General features: G+C 35.1%; 2 protein-coding genes across 2 annotated transcripts; both read right to left on the bottom strand.

Moving 5' to 3' along the window:
* Positions 1–2453: 2453 nt before the first annotated feature.
* LOC131649419 (uncharacterized) lies at positions 2454–22091 on the bottom strand. Its single transcript, XM_058919178.1, has 5 exons — positions 21609–22091; positions 3519–3611; positions 3326–3433; positions 2600–2986; positions 2454–2510 (listed from the first exon to the last, which is right to left on the bottom strand). The coding sequence occupies exons 1-5, from the start codon at positions 22089–22091 to the stop codon at positions 2454–2456; spliced, it is 1128 nt and encodes a 375-aa protein (XP_058775161.1).
* LOC131649418 (uncharacterized) lies at positions 22088–22891 on the bottom strand. Its single transcript, XM_058919177.1, has one exon. It carries the CDS (start codon positions 22889–22891, stop codon positions 22088–22090), a length of 804 nt encoding a protein of 267 aa, XP_058775160.1.
* Between the last annotated feature and the right edge of the window lie 2313 nt (positions 22892–25204).

Below are 25204 nucleotides of genomic sequence, written 5' to 3'. Positions count from 1 at the left end.
CAGTAATCACAAATTTGATTCATTTTGTCTTGTGATCATTGAATGAAAACTTTTCTTTGCCAAAATATATTATGAAGATCTTAGATATATCTTATTGTTTCAATTAATTTCACCAATAATAACTTTTACACAAAACCTTCACAAACACAAATAATTTACTGATACAAATGATCATCAAATCTTTTAAATTACAAACATTAAAATTGTATCTAAGACATCATTTTATCTCCATATTCAAACCCTAAATTTTAACATTTGCAATTATATTATTTGTCTTAAATAACTCATTCATATTACGAGCACAATCAAGGAAGAAAATTAGTAAAGTCGTCAATCAGATCATCATGACCTATGAAAAGAAAATTAACCTGAAAATAATCCAATTACAAACATAATGAGTATCACACAAGAAACTTTTTTGAGTATAGTTTTATGATCTCAATTGTAATTGTGACAGATGATTCAAAATTTACTTCAATAGATTCGGAGTTAAAATCATCAGATAAACAATACAAGACATACCTCCATAATGACATCATCAAGACTTTTTTTGTTCTCTATAAATGATTTTAGGATGTCCAGAAACAATGGATAAACATGACACTGCTGAACACGTTGAAATCGAGTCTGTATTAAAAAAGAAACATCAGTTGGCTTAAAATAATATCGGACTGCAAAGACTCTAGCATAAAACTTACCTCCACCTTACGCACAAATTTCGCAGCATATTTTATATCCACGGTTGGCTTCTTAGCACCTGTTTCTTTCATCTTCTGTGATTTTAAATCCATAAATTATTTATACTATTAGAGACAACAATAATAAAATATTAATCAAACATTGAGTAAAAATATCAAAAAATTAAAAATAACATTATGAGGAGAACGATTTAAACACTGTTGTAATACGTAACTTCTTGTCACATTTCCAAACAAAATATAGGTTTTACTTAAGATTAGAAAATTAAAAAAGTTTAGCAAAGAAAATTAAAAACAATAAAAATGAGTAAACAATTTTCACACTTTAATAAAATAAATAGCTTATTCAAAAATTGAAAACAAGAAAGTTTCATATAGATAATTAAAAGGAAAAGAAACTAGCAGAAAGAAATAATTTGATTTGTTTCATAGTATTTACTTAACCTTGGTCATCACTTAGAGTGTAATATGAAGACCACAGTTTTTGAACGAAATAATGAAAAAAAAAAAAAACAAATTAAGTGAGTAAAATAATTCACCCTTAGATGATATATATAAGAGAAAAATGCGAAAAATAAAGTGTTGACTGGATTTTTCAATAAATACTATTAAATGAGTCTTGTATATATTTATAAATATATTTTCAAAAATGGCATAAGAAACAAAAATTTCGATTAAATTAAATGTATTGGTCAAAGAACATATGTAATATATACTATTATATTTCCTAGTGCCATTTTAGTATTGTATTTTGAAAGATGAATTTACTAACATACCTTAAATCATAATCTCATTCTGATATTATAATTAATTTATTAATAATTTAGAAAATATAATAATTAATAATAATATTTTTTCCCAATAGATGTGTATATCAATCATGAAAATTTAAATACATTGAGTTTCTTTTTATTCCCATGAAACAAGTCCAAGAAAAAATGTTTATGCATATGGCTTACAATAATTGATTAAAATTTTCACCTCGGCTTTAAATATGGTTTTTTTTAACAGCCAAAGTATCCAAGCACTACAACATTTTTACTATACGGCAACGGCCGAAAACCGTTGCAAAATCCAAAAAATCCGTTATCAGAACGGTTTTTGGACCGTGCCAATCTGAGGCGTTCCCTTATCCTTTTGCAACGGTTGTTTATCCAACAGCAACGTCTTACGTTGTTTAATATTCTTTAGAGAACGTTGCCAAACAACAACGGCTGCACCGCGTTCGAAAATTATAACAGTTGCAATTGGTTTAGTTTAGAGAACGGCTGTTTTACTTTCTATAGAAATGGTTTTTTACTGTAGTCCATGATCAGCCGTTCTAATAGACTCTAATATCAATTTCTTCTTCAATTACAACAGCAACTACAAAAACACTTTCTAACCGTTGCAAAAGCTGAATATTTTTTTTTAAATATAAAATCGGTTTGTTTTATAAACCTGATAAATAATATCAACCATCATTCACTTATTATATATAAGAATACTCAGATGCAAATTTTAATATGATATTAAATATTTAAAAAATTAAATAACAAAATAACATCATTCATTCATTATATATCCCAATGTCAATCATGTTCACAACCAAAATGACATCTTTAATGTACATATTTGAATGCCAATCATCATCCATAACCAAAATAATATCTTGAATCTCTAAAAGTAAACTTAAACTCTATAATGTTAAGCATCATCTTTATCAAAATAACATCCTGAATCACTAGAAAAAGTTAAACATCTACATCTCTAAATCTATGTTTCTTCATCTCCGAATGACTGAAAATCTCCATTGATATCATCATTCATGTTCTGCAAAATAAAAGTAATTTAATTTAAATAAGATTATTATTTGAAGGCCCTAAAATTAGAATGTAAAGAATAAAATAATTCAATTTTACTTGATCATTAGTTGGAGCATGTGTTGATGCAGAAGAACGTAAGGCACTATTAGCATCAGTTGCAGGAGCTGATATCAAAGTTGCCAGAGCCTCTATATCCAAATTTGAGGTGTTTTGATTCAGAATGGTCTTAAGGAGAAGTTGCATTCTTCTTTCTGTTTCCTCCTTATCTTGACGACGTCTCTCCTCCATCTCTTGTATCACATGTCTAACCTCAGCAACATGATCTCTTTTAAGTTTTGCAATTTCTTCATTTCTTTTCAAGAGAGTCGGTGTTGTGGTTCTTCCGTGGCAACGCACTCTTCCAGGTTTTTGTTTGCCTAATACACTTTCAAAAGCTTCTGAAGAAGATTTACCTTGATTTTCAATCAAGTCTTGAAGCTTTATCTAGCATAAAATACATAACAAAGTAGTAGTAAATAAAAGGAAAAGAACAGAATACAAAATCAACCCCGTACTCAATGTACACAATATAGTAGAAGTAAATAAAAGTCAAAGAACATAACAAAATACAAGAGAGAACAATCAAAATAACACAGCCAGAATAAAAACTAAACTACAATTATTGGACATTCACTAGATGGATGATACTTTTCAAATAATATTCTGCCTTTGAACTTTGGGTACATTGACTAATGTTGATATATTCTGCCAAAGCACACATCTTTTTTATCTGTCCTAACTTTTAAACAAACAAGATCGACAACAACTCGCAATAATACTTACAATTGCAGTATTAGTTTCTTGATCCAACTCCTTTCCTTTCCTACTTTGTCGAGTAGCAATGAACATTTCAGCTTGAGTCGGAGGTTCTTTATCTTCATTACTTTCACGCTAAACCAAGTAAAACAAAGAGTATGAGACTATTAGTAAAGTAACACAATTTAATATTCACTTAGAATAATTTTAAAAAGAATACCATTTTTTCTCTTATAACAGCAAAGCCTTTATTTCCCATTCGATGTCTCCATTTCAGTTGAGCTACATTTTTAGCATTTTGTTGACTAAATTCCTACATAATAGTTTGATGTTAGTCATAAAGCCCACAAGAAATGTTACTTTTTACATTCAGCATAGTATGTATTTGAAAAGTGACTTTAATTCAACACATAATTCAGCATGTAAAACATGAATATGAATATAACTTACTTGATTTTTTCCATCTCTCCAATACTCCAATAGCTTTCTAAAGTCTTCTTCCGGTACCTCTTGTGGACGATTTTTTAGCTGCTCGCGTAAGTTTTTGTTCTTACTAAAATGATTCTTTTTAAGAGAGCATTTGTATCGTCTCCAAGCATCATTTACAATAGAAAATACAGCCTTCCTTCCTTCCTTTGGGACATTGTATTTTTCTTGCAAAAAATATATTTAGAAAGATGTATACATTAAAGCATGCTAACAAACACACACAATCAAATAAAAAAAGTAATTACATTGACATACTCCCACACGGGATCTATCTCGTGTTCCTCCCAATACTTAACCAAAGCAATCCAATTAATGAAAGTGAGAGGACATAAATTTGAATTTCTTCCTATTGTCCCCAAAAAACTACTAAGTTCAGACACTGTCTTTTCATCTGGCCCAATTGGTATTCCTACTTCATTCAAGGTAATCTCTTGTCTATCTTTGAATTCCCGTTGTCGCTACCGCGAAAAATGGAATCCAGAGTCGCCACTAATATATTTATCCCATCGAGGGAAAGGAATATCAGAAACCTAACTCAGAATAAGAACAAGGTCTTTCGACCAGAGAATAGGGCACGGGAGTCGGTTACGCAAGAGGAAGGTGCTAGCACCCCTCACGCCCATCGTACTCGATGGTATCCACCTATGTTTGTTTCTATCTAAAGGGTGTATATCTATGTCTAAACCTAAATGCGAATGAATGCAAAAGAAATATGGGGAAAAGAAGGAATTATTTACAAGTGTGCTCGCTTAGGCCCCGCGACCCAATGCCTACGTATCCCTTAAAAGGATTCAGAGCGACCGTAGTTCGGCTCCATAGTTTCCATTTGTTTTGTGTTTTTTAGTTGAACAGCGGTTAAGGTCACAATCCACGATGCTCGACCTTTGGAGACTTATACGCCTAGTTTTGGAAAGGACTTAACTTGTTCTTAAGCGCCTAACAAGGCAAAAGAGTGAACTTAGGTTTGTGTTTTTTATGTAACTACATGATGAACAAAACCCAATACAAGGTTTCGCACCACTTCGTCACTTTGTTTTAATTCGAGCCTTTATTAAGTGTTTTAAGTGTTTTTGGTTGAGTAATTTTTAAGGGAATTGACTTTGCGATTAGAATCACATAAAATGTATAATGATTGAGAAGCAGATTAGGGAATGAATCCCACTCACTTCTATCCCATTATGTAATGATCGAGAAGCAGATTAGGAAATGAATCCCACTCACTTCTCTCCCATTAATTAATGTTTGAGAAACAGATTAGGGAATGAATCCCACTCATTTCTCTCCCATTAAGTAGTGACCGAGAAACAGATTAGGGAATGAATCCCACTCATTTCTATGCCACTAAGTGATTGAGAAACAGATTAGGGAATGAATCCCACTCATTTCTCTATCACTTTCTTAATGTGATTCGCCTCTTTATTTATTAATGTTTTAATGTTGAAAAAGAAAAAGAATGAAAGAGGGGAGACTAACCTATTTTCTAGCCTACGTTATTCTAATCTAAGTCTAATGGCCCTAAGGTCAAGGATAACTATCCTAACCTATCTCAATTCCTCTTAACAAAGAAGGAAGAGTCTAAGGGAACATGGCAAAAGAATGGAGTTACAACTCCAACAAGATGAGAAGAGAGCCCTAGGGCAGTAGCAAACCAAGGAAATAAGTGTCTTAAATCAAACACAAAAGCATCATGACATCACACGAAAATATTCACAAAGAGCTACCAAAGTATCACATAAATCGTCACTTAACAATTAGCGAACAAACATCCATTAATCAAAACAAAAAGCAAATAAAAACATGAACAAAGCTTAAAGTCAGTAGCAATTAGTTCATTTATAGGTCCAAGACCTTATACCAATCTATGTTAGTCAATTAACTTGAAACAAGCAAAGTTCTAACAAAACTATACAAAACTAGGTCAAAACTAGTTAATAGAGTTCAAATTAGGAGTGAAGTTAGAAAGATGTATTTACATGGTAGAAGTCAGTAGCTAATGACCTCTAATAGATGTCTAAACAATCATGGAATCAAGTCACAAAGTTTCATACAAAATTATAGGTCATTCAGAAAAGTTATGGTGCAATCGTTAACCAAAGGTGAGTTATTTACAAGTAAGAAAGGAAGATTCAAGTAAAATAAGAAAACATGACTTGAAAAATTCAACTCCAGGTCTTAGGACCTCTAAACATCCCTACTTATATGTACAAAAAGAAACTAAGTCAATTGCATAAAGGTAAAGCAAATTATAGGTCAAATTCACATGGTTATCCGTTTGGGAACGTACATAAATCGGGTATAGAAAATCTAATGAAAACCTAACCAAAACATAGAATTAGACTTTTATTTTTTTTCACACAATATGGTATATGAGTCTACTGATGTCACACAAAAGTTGGTGATAAAACTTTGATCCTAAGGTATTAAACAAAATTAATTTGCAAAACATATCAAACATAGAAGGAGAATGAACACACTAAAGAAAATGATTTATTAAAAAACAACAAACTAAGTTCTAAAAATCTAACAAAAATATAAAAAATTTCTACACACATTATTCTGTTTAAAACATATTTTTATTTATTTTTTATTTGAGTTAGAACTGGTCAATGAGTAAAAAGTTATGAAGAAAACAAAATGAAACAATTTCTAACAAGAAAGCCTACAGGGGGTGCACTAGCATTTTCATATGAACTAAGCTTTACTGAAGGCGCACGGGCCCATAGCTAGGGGGTGGCGAAATCAAAAATTGAAGCCCAAACAATAACTCAAAGATATGGCCCAATTTCCACTTAATACATTTTTATTTTATTCTTATTTGTAATAAAAGCATGCCTTATTCCATTTTATTCATGTGATATCTATTACATCATGTAGATTTATCTTCTTCTTTTTTTGAAACGTGACATGCCTACCACAAACTTTGCATTAATTGGTCAAGTGCATTAAGTGAGAAAATGACAAAAAGAATGATCCAGCCAATCACATTACCACACACGTTCCTAATCATGATAAGTGAAGAAAAAAAGAAATTAGAAGCCAATAATCTTGTGCCACTTATTACTCTAATTACATGAATGAGACATGAAGGCATGTATTAAGAACTCACGTGAACAGTACCCGACGGTACTGTTCATCATCTTCTCCGACGCGTTAACGCCTCCCATGGCGGTGCCGGCAACGGTCGATCTTCAGAAACGAAAAGCAGGACCACCTTTCCCCTCGAAATTTCGTGTAGATCACGAAAATGACCTCAGTTTCCTCTAATTCCTCCTCTAAAATCCAAACCGATCCCATTCTTAAAACCCTAACCAACAAGAACTTACAAAAAATGCCAAGCAACGGTACCATAACACTCAGATACTCGTGTTGAGTTCAAGAACAAGCTTTAAATCCATGGAAATCCAAGTATAAACCATAAAATCACATAGCTAGATTCACATACAAGATGCAACATACACTTGAAAACATGGTGGTTCTAATTGTCCTAACCCAAATCCCTGATGATGGGAGTACCAGTCCTATAAATGCTTCTAATGCGAAGGAAAAGAATCACTTACTTGGAAAGATCTTGAGCGGAACCTTTGAGAAACCAACTTCTACTCTTTAAGCGTCTTGGATTTCAGAGATGATAATGATGATTACGTGGCTTGCAATGATGATGATTACCCGGATTTGAAGCGTGAGGCAATGATAGTGGTGCTTGGAAATAGCATGGTGGTGATGATTGTAGATAGAGTGAAGATTTGTGGTGGTTGACAATGGTGGTGATTGAAGGTGATGAAGAGTTTGTTGTGGTGGTTGAAGGTGAAGGTGGTGGTTAGAAAACGGTTATGAGAAGATGATGAGAGAAATGAGGGAAGGGAGAAGAGTTACGGTTTGAAAACTGAAAATGAAAAATGAAGTCCTCATTGAAAGAGTGAGGTGAGAGTTTATATGATGTGAATGTATGAGTGTTATGGTGGAGTTGCATGTAGAGTAGTTTTTCACTAAACTTAATGGACAAGGATAAGCACATGTGGTACTTCTTATACACGCTTTTTGCAATTCAGAACCGTGCATGGCTTAATGAAGAAATATGCTGATGAATCTTATCACCCATGCTGCATCATTTTCTTGTCCAGTTTTCATGTATGCCTTGTAGTCAAACATTTCCCAATATGCTCACTTTACATGCTAATACCTCAGACCATGGTTCATTATTTGATTCACTTTTGGGCTCATTGTAAAGAGGGCGCGGAGTAGAACAACATTGATGTTGGAAAAGTTAACAAATGACGTTGATAGCTTCCTCAAATTCGCTTCGGAATTTGGTGATATACTCTTACGCTTTGGTCAGTACGCGTGACATGAAAACTGGCCCGTGTCTTGTTCAACATGAAGCTTTGCAAAGACGTGCCTTTGAGCCTTGATATCTTCTCCAATATATATCCAAAGTTGATGATCTTGAGCCCATTGTGAAGACCTCATGGAGTAGAGTATCTTTGCCTTGGTGTGGAGTTCATGAGATGCTTATACTTCCCTAAATTCAACGTTGAATTCTGCCTGCCACGTGTTTGATAAATTGCTCACGCATGCCCTGGATTTTTGCCCAGCCAGATGCTCAATCTTGATCAGTGTGAGTATGGTACTTTGGAGCCTCATAGATGACTCAATACTCATCCAATTACCTTGATCTTGGTCTTGTTGGGTAGATGGCATGGCTAAGAAAAGGTTGAAACCAGGTTTGAATTTATAGACCTTTCGTAATGCTCTTAAATTAGATTCCTATGTGACCCACCATGTGTTTGATCTATTGCTTGCGTGTGCCCAGAAATCTGCCTTGCCATTTGACTTGTGTTCCTATGAAAATGTTCAACTTTAATTCTCAATAACTTTTGATTCAATCTTCAAATGAAGAAGATATCAACTACAAAACTGTTCATCTCCATGAGGTGAACAATATTGATGTTGAACTTTCTACAAAATAATCTCTTTAGACACATGTAATCAAGGCTTGAAGTTGACTGCTTATTCATTCCAAAATTTCAAAATAATTTCTAAGTATTGTGGCTTTCCTCTTTTGGCAAGTTTCCATTTCAACTAATTTTCCAAATTTGGCAGTTTTGACATTTTCTTGATTTTATTTATTTCTTTGACTTTTCTTTGACCGATTTTTCTACCAAAAGTCAACATTTGAATATTGACCCTGATTTTGACCAAAAAGTCAACTGTTCTAATTTCTCTGATTCCAGATGAATTTCCCGATTAATCCGTTTCGGAACCAATTCTCAATCAACTTCCAACCAAATAAACTCCAGTGAATGATATTTCTTCAAGACAGCCTTATCTCACGTCCACAAACATCTCCTGATTAAATCCTGACCAGAAAGTCAACATGGTTGAATTTGGTCAAAAACCCTAATCTGAAAGCCCTGATGAATATGAGATTTGTATCTTTTAACTAAAGCTTTGACTTGGAAATGATGAAGCCCTGATTTTAGGAGTATACCAATGGAAATGATCCTCTTCAATAAGACCTCAGATCTGATTCTTCTTAACCAAGAATTTCCTCAACCTCAGCCTCTTTTTGTCAATTTTCTTGAGCAGTAATTGTGATATGGATGAATGTAATGGATGTATGTCCTAGATGAGGTATGCACATGAATGTAAGGTGAGGCCAATTGGGAAATAAATAAATGGGCAAATTTTGGGGTGCAACAGCTGCCCCTATTCAATCTTCTTAAACCCGAATGCACGAACGACACAAGTTCTGGACATTTGAGGTGTAAGTGGATTGAATACCAAAGAACCCAAAAATTTGCGCTCAGGAGTAACAACTCTGAGGTGGTATTTTGCAATTTTGATTTAGAGAAGGAACACCATTTACTACTGATTCCAAACAGGGGATACTATTAAATGCCTGATATAAACAAGAAGCGCCAGTCAACTACTGGACATTTGCCGATAACAACCGGACTTTGAAGGAAAGGACCAATACCAATCAGACCCATCCAAAGGATGCCTGTAACAACGGGACTTTAAGGGAACAGACTAGTAACAACTAGAACTGCCCAAAAGATGCCCGTAACAACGGGACTTTTGCTGGTAACAACCAGTCTTTCAAGGAAAGGACCAATAACGATCAGACCCAGCCAAAGGATGCCTGTAACAACAGGACTTTAAAGGAACAGACTAGTAACAACTAGAACTGACCGAAAGATTCCTATAACAATAGGACTTTTGCTGGTAACAACCAGACTTTCAAGGAAAGGACCAATAACGATCAGACCCAGCCAAATGATGCCTGTAACAACAGGACTTTAAAGGAACAGACTAGTAACAACTAGAACTGACCGAAAGATTCCTATAACAATAGGACTTTTGCTGGTAACAACCAGACTTTCAAGGAAAGGACCAATAACAATCAGACTCAGCCAAAGGATGCCTGTAACAACAGGACTTTAAAGGAACAGACTAGTAACAACTAGAACTGACCAAAAGATGCCCGTAACAATGGGACTTTGCTGGTAACAACCAGACTTTGAAGGATGCCTGTAACAACAGGACTTTAAAGGAACAGACTAGTGACAACTAGAGCTGACCAAGGGATGCCTATAACAACAGGACTTTGCTGGTAACAACCAGACTTTGAAAGAAAGGACTAATAACAATCAGACCTAACCAAAGGATGCCTGTAACAATAGGACTTTAAAGGAACAGACTAGTAACAACTAGAACTGACCAAAGGATGCCTATAACCATAGGACTTTCGCTGGTAACAACCAGAATTTGAAGGATGTCCATGACCATGGGACTTTAAGGAAAGAGATGCCAATAATCATTGGGCTTGACTGAAGGAGACCAGTAACGACTAGACTCTTATTGGGGATGTGTTACTTTGTGCCTTGGAAGTACATACAAACTTGGATTTATGCATTGATGCATGTTTGAATTTTTCCACGGCGTAATGCTTCATATTCATGGAAATGCTACGCACTTTTTGTAGATGCAATGTGAATGCAATGATTACTATATGCAGAGATAACGGGGGCCCTTTAGAGAATATTCCACTGAATTGTCAATCGAACTTCGTCTCTGACCTCGGGAGAGGTAAACACCAGGGAGAATCCCCTTAGTGTTAAGAACTCTGTGGGGTGCCAATAGACATTGGACTTTTAACTTGCAGGATATACTTCTGATTGTTGACTTGAAGAATAATTTCTGACTTCTCACCATGTGCCATAGCTCGGAGAATTTTTAGCTTGAGGAGATTCCCTCAATTTACCATGTTAGGGATGAGAAACCTTGATGAGGAACTCTTTATGGGATGAGTGGAACAACTTCGAGGAGAAATAAACTCCTATACTTGGGGAGAGAATGAATTCTCAGGAGAAATAACCTCCTATGCTCGGGGAGTGACTTTTCCAGGAGAAATAAACTCCTATGCTTGAGGAATGGAATCAACTCTCAGGAGAAATAAACTCCTATGCTCGGGGAGAGAGTAACTTACTGGGGAAAAGCATTATGATACTTCTCCACTCTATGATGGCCAACTGCACTTTTCAAGTGAATGATGGTTTCTTCAATACAAACCAAAAAGGTCATGCCCCAGGCCGCCTGACTCATGAAGATATCTGATTTACAAAGATATTTGCCTCGAAAGGATCCTTACACCACAATTACTTGAGATAATTCTGCCCCAGCATATTCAAGCGCTTGAAATAGTTCCTCATGATCAATGGATCCTCGAAGAGATTTGTCAAATCTCGACATAATTGCCCCAAATTGAGTGAGCTTGAGAGATTCCTCGACGTCGCTACTTCAGATTGATTGAACTCAAGAGAGAGATTCCTCGACTTGATTAGCCCTGATTAATTGAATTTTGAGATGTTAAACCTCGATTTGATTGCCCCAGATACGATGAATTCACGAGAGAGATTCCTCGTCGTGACTGCCCCTGATCATGTACATCTTATCAGAATCCTCAAGTTTACTTCCCTTGAAGTCAAACAAACTATGGAAGCAACTTTATCATATTCAATGGAGTCTTCAAAATCTTCCCCTCAAGGATACTTAATCAAAATGCATCTACTCAACAGAGTATTCAGACTTCTCCCCTCAGGGTAGCCAATCAAAGAAGGTATCAACTGATTTGCTCAATGGAGTATTCAACCCTTTCCCCTCAGGGTAACCCCTCAAGGAAAGTATCAAATTGATCAGGCTCACCGGAGTCCTAAGGAATTTATCCCTTAATGATCAATCAACGAGGGCATCAAACTGCACATGCTTAATGGAGTATTCAGACAACTTGCTTTGATAATGATTTCTTTTTACTCTACGGAGCTCTCAAGTCCCTTTTACTTTGACATGATAAAGCTCTTCATGGATTCTCATCATGGAAACTTCCTTGATGTTTAAGCAAATTTTTGTATGCAAAAGAATGTTAATTCTAAGAATGATAATTCTAATGCAAAGCCTATGCTAGTCTTGAAGTTTAAAACAAACTTTTTATGCAATGAGGTGGCCACCTCTTATGAATGAAATGCAAAGCGGGCATACAATACCAACATGGATATGTGTTACGCTTCATTGGGAGTCAGCTAAACGCTATCTTTCCGGAGTGTGTCTTCGAAATAAACCCTACTTCAATTAGGACTTTTAAGGGTTGTAACTTGGCCAGGTTCACGGTTTTCATAAACAAAGGATTTTTAAGGCTCAAAATTATTTGGTGCCCACCCCCTTCGTGATGTTCTCCACTCCTAAGTTCAATTAACTCAACACGAGTGCTCATCCCTCACAAGGAATTTTAAGATGGTTGAGGAATCAATGAGGTTTTTTCGGACATGGCAGTCGCTCACCTTTTATTCTTCTGATTCATTATCACACGACTTTGTTCTTTCTTTATTTTCACCATCATTTTTATTTTTATTGCTATATTCTTTTCTTTCATCACTTTTTTCCATTTTTTTCATTTTCTTTTTCTCTTTTATTTTTTTTTTGAACAAGTCGTGTGACCTCGCATTGTCTTTGATTCATTGGAAGTGATTGCGACTGCCTCATTCTTTGATTAATGAAGGATTACCATTGTGGTACCGTCATCTTTTGTCCTCTTGGTAGGTGAAGGATAACCATCACAGTTCTTACTTTCCTCAACCTTTTGAAAGATAACCATTATTGTATCCTTAGATGCATATTATTTGTGAGTTTTGAACACTTGATCAAGTTAAAGGAACACTACCCTGCCCCAGGGTTAAAATTAAAGGTTTTTTCTGATAAAACAAGAAACTCCTCCTTCAAGGCTCAAAGGGGTTAACGAGGGTCTATCTCCCTTATATCTCCGGTGTTTAGGGATTTGAAACAATGCATGTACATCATCAGTAGGGTTTTATTCAAAAACACACAGTTAGGGATTTTTGCATTTTTATAATCATCATCATTCTCCCTCCGCTCGTTGCCTAAGCAAGCGATAAGTAAAGTTGGTATCGTAATGCCAAAAACATTTTTTTGAGTGAAAACGAATGGATTACTTCAAGACAAACATAAACAATGCATTATGGTTTTCATTCGAAAATTAACAAATTTTTACCTGCAATCAACGCTTAAACAAACAATGAAATGTTACCAAGGAGAATGCGATAAAGATCTTAAATGAATGCCATTATTGAGGAGACTTGACTCCGTATGGACTTATTGCTCTTGAATGCTTTATGTAGTTTTGGTACCCCATTGAGGCTTCAATTTTTGCATAAAACTCTTGGACTGAATGAGATTGCTCTGGAATCGTCGAGGACTTGAATTCTGCCTTTGAATGTCCTACCACCTTTAGTTAAATGGCTAGGTGCCCCAGCATGGTAGCCACTTAGCATTATCATATGTTCCTTCCACACATTTTAGATTACTTCCCAAAAGAAAATTCCAACAAAGGCGTACAAGAGTGGTGCAATATGCCTTACTTTAGGGATTCGAGCAATGCAAATGATGCAATACTCAAGATAAGAATACGTCTTGCTTATCCCTCGGTCGGGAGCCCCAAATATAGATGCTAGAACAGTAATCACCATCATGAATGAAAGAAAATTACATTATCATTGAACTCAAGAGAGCTATACGTGGTGAGGAAGGCCCAACACACCAACTGAAATACCAACAATCAGGGAGATAACTAAGCACAAGGCACTGAAATTACACCGATTCATTTCTCGTATTATTTCATTCTCTGTTGACGAGCAAAGGCCACTGAGATGAACATTCCGGGAAGATATAACATATGATATGAAGCGACAGCTTGAGAACGAGAAATGCCTCTGCAAAACACTCTTGATTACCACATGGAAAAAGATTCTGACGAAGTTGCACAAGAATTTGTAATGCTTTAGGGATTCGAGCAATGCAAATGATGCAAGTGCTCAAGATAAGAATACGTCTTGCTTATCCCTCGATCGGGAGCCCCAAGAAATTTCCACATATGTACAAGAGATGAATACCACTCTTGCTTGCATGTCCAAACTATCCAGAGAGAGAATAAATGACCTTTGCAGCTATTGACATCAAGCACTAGGCACAATCCAACGATGTCTATATCAACGGAGTCACAATCTTCCATGGCTTTCAACCTTGTCTTCAAGAGGTGGAATCTTTTTGTTATTTTCAATACTCGGAAACTTGAAGACTTCAATTCCCAAATTGTTCTCATAATGTAAATTCTCCTTAATAAGAATAGGAATCTTAACAGTATTTCAGACATTCTGATTCACAAGACTTGGGTGAGATTAACATTTGTATTAAGCCTCGGAAGAACCTATATGAACTCTTCTTGTCTAAGAGAAACACCTGAACAATCTCCATACATTGATTCATGTTAATCCCCATTTTTGTTCTCATCTCAGTCAGAAACCTCACGGAGTCATTCCAATACCAACTTTCGAGCACGTAACGGTGAGAAGTCAATTTGTTGCTGGAGTCAGTATCTGAGTAGAAAGGGCCCCCATAAGCTTCTATGAAATGCATGATAGTATGAATGCATGTTTCATTTCTAAGGGGTCCTAAAGTCTTTTCATCAACTTTTGTTTCTCTTTTATTCTCTTTTTCTTTTCATATAATATCTTTTCTCCTTTTTTTTCTTTTCCATCTTTTCTGTTTTTCTATTTTTTTTCTCTTTTTATTTGAAAATAGACTTTAGAATCCCCCACAAATGAAGTGGATAAAGTAATGATGTTATGCAATGCAAAAGCAATGGGATCAAGGTCCATAAAATCTGAGTAACCGCTATACAGTTCTCTGAATAACTGATGTAGGTCAGATGTCACAAGATCAAAGGTCCGACGCCCTTTCGAATACCAGGAGACCAATAGTCACCAACAGAATAGAATAGTCACCAACGGTACCTGTCATGTATATCCCACCCCACTCACAGGTGAATCTAGGTCAAGGTAGGTCAAAAGGTCTCCAGCGTTAACAACTCTCCTGAAACACCATCATTGTTGCAAATACATGCCAACAACGGTATCCCATTCGAGTCTCGACTGGTCGTGGGTCTCATGATCGCAATCAACAGAACCTGACGTTCTGTTGGCGTCATGACTATCCACTCTATCCTAGGTATCCTATGTGTCAACTCTGGCCTGGGTATTGGGCCTTTTACCTCATATAACATCCCACCCAACCTGCAAAACAAAGCAGAAAAATATGTGGTCCCCACGGGGACCCATAATATAGTCCAGATGCATGATATGCAAGCGGAAAATAAACATGATGTGCAAGCATATATACAACATGTAAACATATAAGCAAACAAACAAAGAAACACCCAATAAACAAACAAACAAAGGCTAGGATCGACTCGCTAAGAACGGACCAGCACAGGTCTAGCAACGTCCCCAGCAGAGTCGCCAGCTGTCGCTACCGCGAAAAATGGAATCCAGAGTCGCCACTAATATATTTATCCCATCGAGGGAAAGGAATATCAGAAACCTAACTCATAATAAGAACAAGGTCTTTCGACCAGAGAATAGGGCACGGGAGTCGGTTACGCAAGGGGAAGGTGCTAGCACCCCTCACGCCCATCGTACTCGATGGTATCCACCTATGTTTGTTTCTATCTAAAGGGTGTATATCTATGTCTAAACCTAAATGCGAATGAATGCAAAAGAAATATGGGGAAAAGAAGGAATTATTTACAAGTGTGCTCGCTTAGGCCCCGGGACCCAATGCCTACGTATCCCTTAAAAGGAATCAGAGCGACCGTAGTTCGGCTCCATAGTTTCCATTTGTTTTGTGTTTTTTAGTTGAACAGCGGTTAAGGTCACAATCCACGATGCTCGACCTTTGGAGACTTATACGCCTAGTTTTGGAAAGGACTTAACTTGTTCTTAAGCGCCTAACAAGGCAAAAGAGTGAACTTGGGTTTGTGTTTTTTATGTAACTACATGATGAACAAAACCCAATACAAGGTTTCGCACCACTTCGTCACTTTGTTTTAATTCGAGCCTTTATTAAGTGTTTTAAGTGTTTTTGGTTGAGTAATTTTTAAGGGAATTGACTTTGCGATTAGAATCACATAAAATGTATAATGATTGAGAAGCAGATTAGGGAATGAATCCCACTCACTTCTATCCCATTATGTAATGATCGAGAAGCAGATTAGGGAATGAATCCCACTCACTTCTCTCCCATTAATTAATGTTTGAGAAATAGATTAGGGAATGAATCCCACTCATTTCTCTCCCATTAAGTAGTGACCGAGAAACAGATTAGGGAATGAATCCCACTCATTTCTATGCCACTAAGTGATTGAGAAACAGATTAGGGAATGAATCCCACTCATTTCTCTATCACTTTCTTAATGTGATTCGCCTCTTTATTTATTAATGTTTTAATGTTGAAAAAGAAAAAGAATGAAAGAGGGGAGACTAACCTATTTTCTAGCCTACGTTATTCTAATCTAAGTCTAATGGCCCTAAGGTCAAGGATAACTATCCTAACCTATCTCAATTCCTCTTAACAAAGAAGGAAGAGTCTAAGGGAACATGGCAAAAGAATGGAGTTACAACTCCAACAAGATGAGAAGAGAGCCCTAGGGCAGTAGCAAACCAAGGAAATAAGTGTCTTAAATCAAACACAAAAGCATCATGACATCACACGAAAATATTCACAAAGAGCTACCAAAGTATCACATAAATCGTCACTTAACAATTAGCGAACAAACATCCATTAATCAAAACAAAAAGCAAATAAAAACATGAACAAAGCTTAAAGTCAGTAGCAATTAGTTCATTTATAGGTCCAAGACCTTATACCAATCTATGTTAGTCAATTAACTTGAAACAAGCAAAGTTCTAACAAAACTATACAAAACTAGGTCAAAACTAGTTAATAGAGTTCAAATTAGGAGTGAAGTTAGAAAGATGTATTTACATGGTAGAAGTCAGTAGCTAATGACCTCTAATAGATGTCTAAACAATCATGGAATCAAGTCACAAAGTTTCATACAAAATTATAGGTCATTCAGAAAAGTTATGGTGCAATCGTTAACCAAAGGTGAGTTATTTACAAGTAAGAAAGGAAGATTCAAGTAAAATAAGAAAACATGACTTGAAAAATTCAACTCCAGGTATTAGGACCTCTAAACATCCCTACTTATATGTACAAAAAGAAACTAAGTCAATTGCATAAAGGTAAAGCAAATTATAGGTCAAATTCACATGGTTATCCGTTTGGGAACGTACATAAATCGGGTATAGAAAATCTAATGAAAACCTAACCAAAACATAGAATTAGACTTTTATTTTTTTTCACACAATATGGTATATGAGTCTACTGATGTCACACAAAAGTTGGTGATAAAACTTTGATCCTAAGGTATTAAACAAAATTAATTTGCAAAACATATCAAACATAGAAGGAGAATGAACACACTAAAGAAAATGATTTATTAAAAAACAACAAACTAAGTTCTAAAAATCTAACAAAAATATCAAAAATTTCTACACACATTATTCTGTTTAAAACATATTTTTATTTATTTTTTATTTGAGTTAGAACTGGTCAATGAGTCAAAAGTTATGAAGAAAACAAAATTAAACAATTTCTAACAAGAAAGCCTACAGGGGGTGCACTAGCATTTTCATATGAACTAAGCTTTACTGAAGGCGCACGGGCCCATAGCTAGGGGTGGCGAAATCAAAAATCGAAGCCCAAACAATAACTCAAAGATATGGCCCAATTTCCACTTAATACATTTTTATTTTATTCTTATTTGTAATAAAAGCATGCCTTATTCCACTTTATTCATGTGATATCTATTACATCATGTAGATTTATCTTCTTCTTTTTTTGAAACGTGACATGCCTACCACAAACTTTGCATTAATTGGTCAAGTGCATTAAGTGAGAAAATGACAAAAAGAATGATCCAGCCAATCACATTACCACACACGTTCCTAATCATGATAAGTGAAGAAAAAAAGAAATTAGAAGCCAATAATCTTGTGCCACTTATTACTCTAATTACATGAATGAGACATGAAGGCATGTATTAAGAACTCACGTGAACAGTACCCGACGGTACTGTTCATCATCTTCTCCGACGCGTTAACGCCTCCCATGGCGGTGCCGGCAACGGTCGATCTTCAGAAACGAAAAGCAGGACCACCTTTCCCCTCGAAATTTCGTGTAGATCACGAAAATGACCTCAGTTTCCTCTAATTCCTCCTCTAAAATCCAAACCGATCCCATTCTTAAAACCCTAACCAACAAGAACTTACAAAAAACGCCAAGCAACGGTACCATAACACTCAGATACTCGTGTTGAGTTCAAGAACAAGCTTTAAATCCATGGAAATCCAAGTATAAACCATAAAATCACATAGCTAGATTCACATACAAGATGCAACATACACTTGAAAACATGGTGGTTCTAATTGTCCTAACCCAAATCCCTAATGATGGGAGTACCAGTCCTATAAATGCTTCTAATGCGAAGGAAAAGAATCACTTACTTGGAAAGATCTTGAGCGGAACCTTTGAGAAACCAACTTCTACTCTTTAAGCGTCTTGGATTTCAGAGATGATAATGATGATTACGTGGCTTGCAATGATGATGAATACCCGGATTTGAAGCCTGAGGCAATGATAGTGGTGCTTGGAAATAGCATGGTGGTGATGATTGTAGATAGAGTGAAGATTTGTGGTGGTTGACAATGGTGGTGATTGAAGGTGATGAAGAGTTTGTTGTGGTGGTTGAAGGTGAAGGTGGTGGTTAGAAAACGGTTATGAGAAGATGATGAGAGAAATGAGGGAAGGGAGAAGAGTTACGGTTTGAAAACTGAAAATGAAAAATGAAGTCCTCATTGAAAGAGTGAGGTGAGAGTTTATATGATGTGAATGTATGAGTGTTATGGTGGAGTTGCATGTAGAGTAGTTTTTCACTAAACTTAATGGACAAGGATAAGCACATGTGGTACTTCTTATACACGCTTTTTGCAATTTTGAACCGTGCATGGCTTAATGAAGAAATATGCTGATGAATCTTATCACCCATGCTGCATCATTTTCTTGTCCAGTTTTCATGTATGCCTTGTAGTCAAACATTTCCCAATATGCTCACTTTACATGCTAATACCTCAGACCATGGTTCATTATTTGATTCACTTTTGGGCTCATTGTAAAGAGGGCGCGGAGTAGAACAACATTGATGTTGGAAAAGTTAACAAATGACGTTGATAGCTTCCTCAAATTCGCTTCGGAATTTGGTGATATACTCTTACGCTTTGGTCAGTACGCGTGACATGAAAACTGGCCCGTGTCTTGTTCAACATGAAGCTTTGCAAAGACGTGCCTTTGAGCCTTGATATCTTCTCCAATATATATCCAAAGTTGATGATCTTGAGCCCATTGTGAAGACCTCATGGAGTAGAGTATCTTTGCCTTGGTGTGGAGTTCATGAGATGCTTATACTTCCCTAAATTCAACGTTGAATTCTGCCTGCCACGTGTTTGATAAATTGCTCACGCATGCCCTGGATTTTTGCCCAGCCAGATGCTCAATCTTGATCAGTGTGAGTATGGTACTTTGGAGCCTCATAGATGACTCAATACTCATCCAATTACCTTGATCTTGGTCTTGTTGGGTAGATGGCATGGCTAAGAAAAGGTTGAAACCAGGTTTGAATTTATAGACCTTTCGTAATGCTCTTAAATTAGATTCCTATGTGACCCACCATGTGTTTGATCTATTGCTTGCGTGTGCCCAGAAATCTGCCTTGCCATTTGACTTGTGTTCCTATGAAAATGTTCAACTTTAATTCTCAATAACTTTTGATTCAATCTTCAAATGAAGAAGATATCAACTACAAAACTGTTCATCTCCATGAGGTGAACAATATTGATGTTGAACTTTCTACAAAATAATCTCTTTAGACACATGTAATCAAGGCTTGAAGTTGACTGCTTATTCATTCCAAAATTTCAAAATAATTTCTAAGTATTGTGGCTTTCCTCTTTTGGCAAGTTTCCATTTCAACTAATTTTCCAAATTTGGCAGTTTTGACATTTTCTTGATTTTATTTATTTCTTTGACTTTTCTTTGACCGATTTTTCTACCAAAAGTCAACATTTGAATATTGACCCTGATTTTGACCAAAAAGTCAACTGTTCTAATTTCTCTGATTCCAGATGAATTTCCCGATTAATCCGTTTCGGAACCAATTCTCAATCAACTTCCAACCAAATAAACTCCAGTGAATGATATTTCTTCAAGACAGCCATATCTCACGTCCACAAACATCTCCTGATTAAATCCTGACCAGAAAGTCAACAGGGTTGAATTTGGTCAAAAACCCTAATCTGAAAGCCCTGATGAATATGAGATTTGTATCTTTTAACTAAAGCTTTGACTTGGAAATGATGAAGCCCTGATTTTAGGAGTATACCAATGGAAATGATCCTCTTCAATAAGACCTCAGATCTGATTCTTCTTAACCAAGAATTTCCTCAACCTCAGCCTCTTTTTGTCAATTTTCTTGAGCAGTAATTGTGATATGGATGAATGTAATGGATGTATGTCCTAGATGAGGTATGCACATGAATGTAAGGTGAGGCCAATTGGGAAATAAATAAATGGGCAAATTTTGGGGTGCAACACCCGTGCATGAATTTTCCGACATAAAGTCTTTCCACGTTTTCGTACTAGTCCTGAGGATGAAGCACCTAAGGTATTACCTTCTTCTTTATTTACATTTTTCCCCCAACTTCCTCACCATCATAGTTGCTACCATTCTCCATATATTCTTCCATTTCATTTTCTTCTATATCTTCATCGTCAAATTCCTCTACACCATGTTATTCCTTATTCCTCATAGTTTTTTTCTTATCAAAGGCTTGTTGATCTACCGTTGATCCTTGGATTTGATTTTCCTGCATAAATAAACATAATTTGGTTAGGGAAACATTACACAGCTTCTTACTTTTTTGTTATATAATACAATGCAAGAAGTATTATACTGTTATGTTATACAATATAATATTATCACTACAGCATTTTGAAAACAAGTAACCACGGTCCTGTTTTTCAAAAGGTAAGTAAAGCACCATTTCAAAAGGTAACCAAGCATCATCTACAGTAGCAAATACAATCTTTAATTTCATATGTATCTGACAAGTATATGCCACTCTTCCACTTCATATTTTCTCAAACACTAAATAGATTAAAATTATGCACTCATCTTTGCATATATCTCACTAATTACCATTAATCTTTTATCAAGAAAAAACTATTTTAATCATCAAAATAATGAAATTCGAAAATTAAATAAGAGGATTAGATTTGAAGTCAGACACGGTCTTACCTCTTTGGTTTGCTCGTCAATGTTCTTTGAGACTCGTGATTCAATTAAACCTTTAACTTGATGATCCACCGTACACTTCAATTTCTTCTTAGTATTATTGTTAACAAGCACTTTGCTCGGCTCAACAATTTTCTTAGAGGCTTCTACTAACAATTTCCTCTTAATATTCTGAATAGGAACTTTGCTCGTCTCAACAACTTTATTAGAGACTTCTACTTCAAATTGCCTCCTAATATTACTGTTTTGTACAGACACTTTGCTTGGCTCGACACTTTTCTTAGTGGCTTGTACTTCCAACTGCTTCTTATTGTTGTTCTGAACAACAGATTTACTTGACTCAACAACTTTCTTGGAAACTTCTACTTTCGATTGCTTCCGATGGTCCAGCTTTTGAATATTTCCAACATTAGTTTGTATATTATTGATTTCTTGATTTGTTGGGTTTCTTTTCAAAGCTCTATCATTTTCAACCTTGATTTTCATCTTGAAGGAACCAAAGGAAAGTGTCTCAAAACTTTTGAAGGAACTTTATGAGACTTATGATTTTTTTCAACTTCATCATTTCCTTTTACATCTTCATTCCACCGTGGAGCACCACAAACACGGCAAGAAGTATCATTCTCTTGATCTTTCCAATATAGCATGCAATCATTAGGGCAAGCATCAATCTTTTTATAATCCAACCCTAAGTCCCTTATCATGCCTTTAGTTTTGTTGAACGTATCAGGGATGTTCAATGAAGGCATAGCTTCTCTCAACAACTCTAAGAGATCATTGAATGATACGTTGCTCCAACCGTAAAGACATTTCAATAAATAAAGACGAATGGTGAACGACAATTTAGAGAAGTTTTTGCAACCTGGATACAAATCTTGTTTGGCTTCTTCGACTAGATTGTAGAACTTTTTTGCATCTTCGTTGAGGCCTACATTCACTTCATTTTCTTCTTGTACAACATCTCTAAATCTTTCATGCAATATTCCATCAATATCATCAATTTGATCCTCTTTATGATTCATATTATTATCATTAAGATCACTAGGTTTCGGTTTCTTCTCCCCATGTTGAACCCAAATATCATATCCCTTTTGAAATCCAAATGCAGTTAAATGATTTCTTAATTCATTCCTCGTTAACCATTTGCTATTGTAACATTTAGCACAAGGACACGAAATCTCTTTCCCGCGGGGTTTTCCTTTGGTGTATGCATAATCTAGAAAAAAATCAAGACCACTTTGATACTCTTTACTCGCGGGGTTTAACTTTGTCCATTCCTTGTCCATCGAGTTTGTGAGGAGACTACCATATATGAAAAAAAGTGTAAGCAAGACAAAATATTAAAGTTTTAATTATATTAGTTACAACATAATTAGAGTTAGTCGCAAATCATCGGGGTTGGAATGAGTCGAACCGAGTCAAATTTGATTATGATTGATTCAAGTTTGATATGAATCATCAAGGATGGAAAGGATTCGAACTGAATCAAATATGTTAAACGCGAATCATCAGGGTTGAGAATGAATCATCGAACCGAATCAAATTTGATTAAAATTGATTCAAGTTTGATGCAAATTATTTGTAACTTGACTTCAACTCAATTCAACAAAATCCAAGATGCAAGATATACTAGTTTTAAAATGGATTTTGTTACTGACAAGAGAGATTCCTACTCACGTCAGTAAGAAAATTGTTCTAGTTTGTAATTCTCTATGTTATATTTACAATATGAATCTTCTATATACTTGATATCAAATTTAAAATAAACACAAATCGTACCTAAATCCAACATTTCATAATATGTACATGACTAACAATCATAATAGTCTAAGCATCCAACCATGAAAAGTGTTTGACAGACATGAAATCCTAATTGAAACTCAAAAAAAAACTACATTATAATATAAAATCTACATGACTAACAATCATACTTCAGTCATTAATTTTTGTATTGCAAATTTACCCAATACCATCCAATTCTATTATGGATTTACAGCATTTACACAATTATTATAATTAAGTCAATTATAAAAACTACATTAAAATAATGGATTATATATTCAAACTTCAATTTAAAGCTATCATATGAGATAAATAGACTGTCAGTATCAACCAGAATATTACCATATAATTAGCCTCACTAAAGTAGACTAAAGTAGATCTAATTCAATACAAGCACATCTACAAAACGGTGGTGGTCCTCACCACTATATATTATTGTAATATTTGTTTTATATGGCATAAGAAAATGAAGTTTTAGCTCTTATAAATCATATTTTTGTTTTCATGAACTAATTCATGTCAAATTATCAATCCTTTATCACTGGATATGAAATTTAAAATTAAGATAATTAGCACATTAGAAGAAAAATCATCAAGAAGAAACACATATTGTGACACTAAAAGGAAGTTATAACAGCTCACATTCGAAATTCATATTTAACATTAATTTAGTGAACACCGACTTTTGTTTTTTAAGTTTGTAATTGACTATATACTATAATTCATTAATTTATAGTAAAACTAAGTTCAAAAAATCATACTGGGAGAGAAAGTAAACTGTGATGCTAAGAAGGGACTCCATAAGCATGCATTGATGCTAAGAATATATTGCAGTCATAGATATTATATCCAAAAAAAAATTCAATTCAAACTCCAACAATAGAATAAAGTATAAGCATCAGACTAATAAAAATGGACAACCATACCTTTATAGATGCAGAGGTGGAAGTGGAACAGTGAAAGGCAAATGCTTTGGTCTTGCAGTCAGTATGTGCTTCTTCTCAAGTTCAATTATCTGCAATTTTGTGCATGTCCATTCAAATTTCAAGTAAAATTGGCAATTACTGATTGTTTGAAATAAATTGAATGCAGATTGACAGAGATTAACAGTAGAGAATACTTGGGGCAGCATGCTGAGATCTTGGCAGAAAAGAAATAAAGAGATTGGTTTCTACTACTATTGTTGTTGTAGCATATACCGGTAGTGAAATTGAGGAAATAATGTTATAAACACAAACAATAATTTGAAACAGGGAGTGAAAATGATTGAAACACAGAATAATTTGAAAGAAAAAGAGGTTCATTTGCAGACCCTGTGATATATTTCAATGAGTGGAAAGGATGGTAAAGTAGTTTGTAGAGTTATTGAGATTAGCCAAAAAATAATGTATTGTTGAGTGAGTGATGTATAAAAATTCAATTCAATTTAAATATAACTCATAAACTAAAATATAAACCCCCTCCTTGAATAGAGGCAACCAAAACAAATTCATTGAACTCAAAGTGGTTGGAGGTGTTTACTTGCAGGTAGCAGTGTAGTAATTAAGCTTTATGAAATACATACAAAACATAAAGTAGTGGCAAAAATGAAATATATCACAATTTTGGTTTATAAATGAAGCTAACACTATAACATGAAGATTCCATTTCCATATAAACATAGATGTGTTTCAACAATGTACAAGTAGCTTAAGTTTATCTTCAACAAAAAAGTTAAAAGTAATAATATAGATAAATAAAATCCCTACAAAGATAGACTTGTTCAACACACTAGCTTAAGCTATCATGTTCATCATACAATCACCTTGATTTCTCTA

Source organism: Vicia villosa, linkage group LG2, assembly GCF_029867415.1.
Source record: "Vicia villosa cultivar HV-30 ecotype Madison, WI linkage group LG2, Vvil1.0, whole genome shotgun sequence".
Classification (NCBI taxonomy): domain Eukaryota; kingdom Viridiplantae; phylum Streptophyta; class Magnoliopsida; order Fabales; family Fabaceae; genus Vicia; species Vicia villosa.
This window is presented reverse-complemented; position numbering and strand designations above follow the sequence as displayed.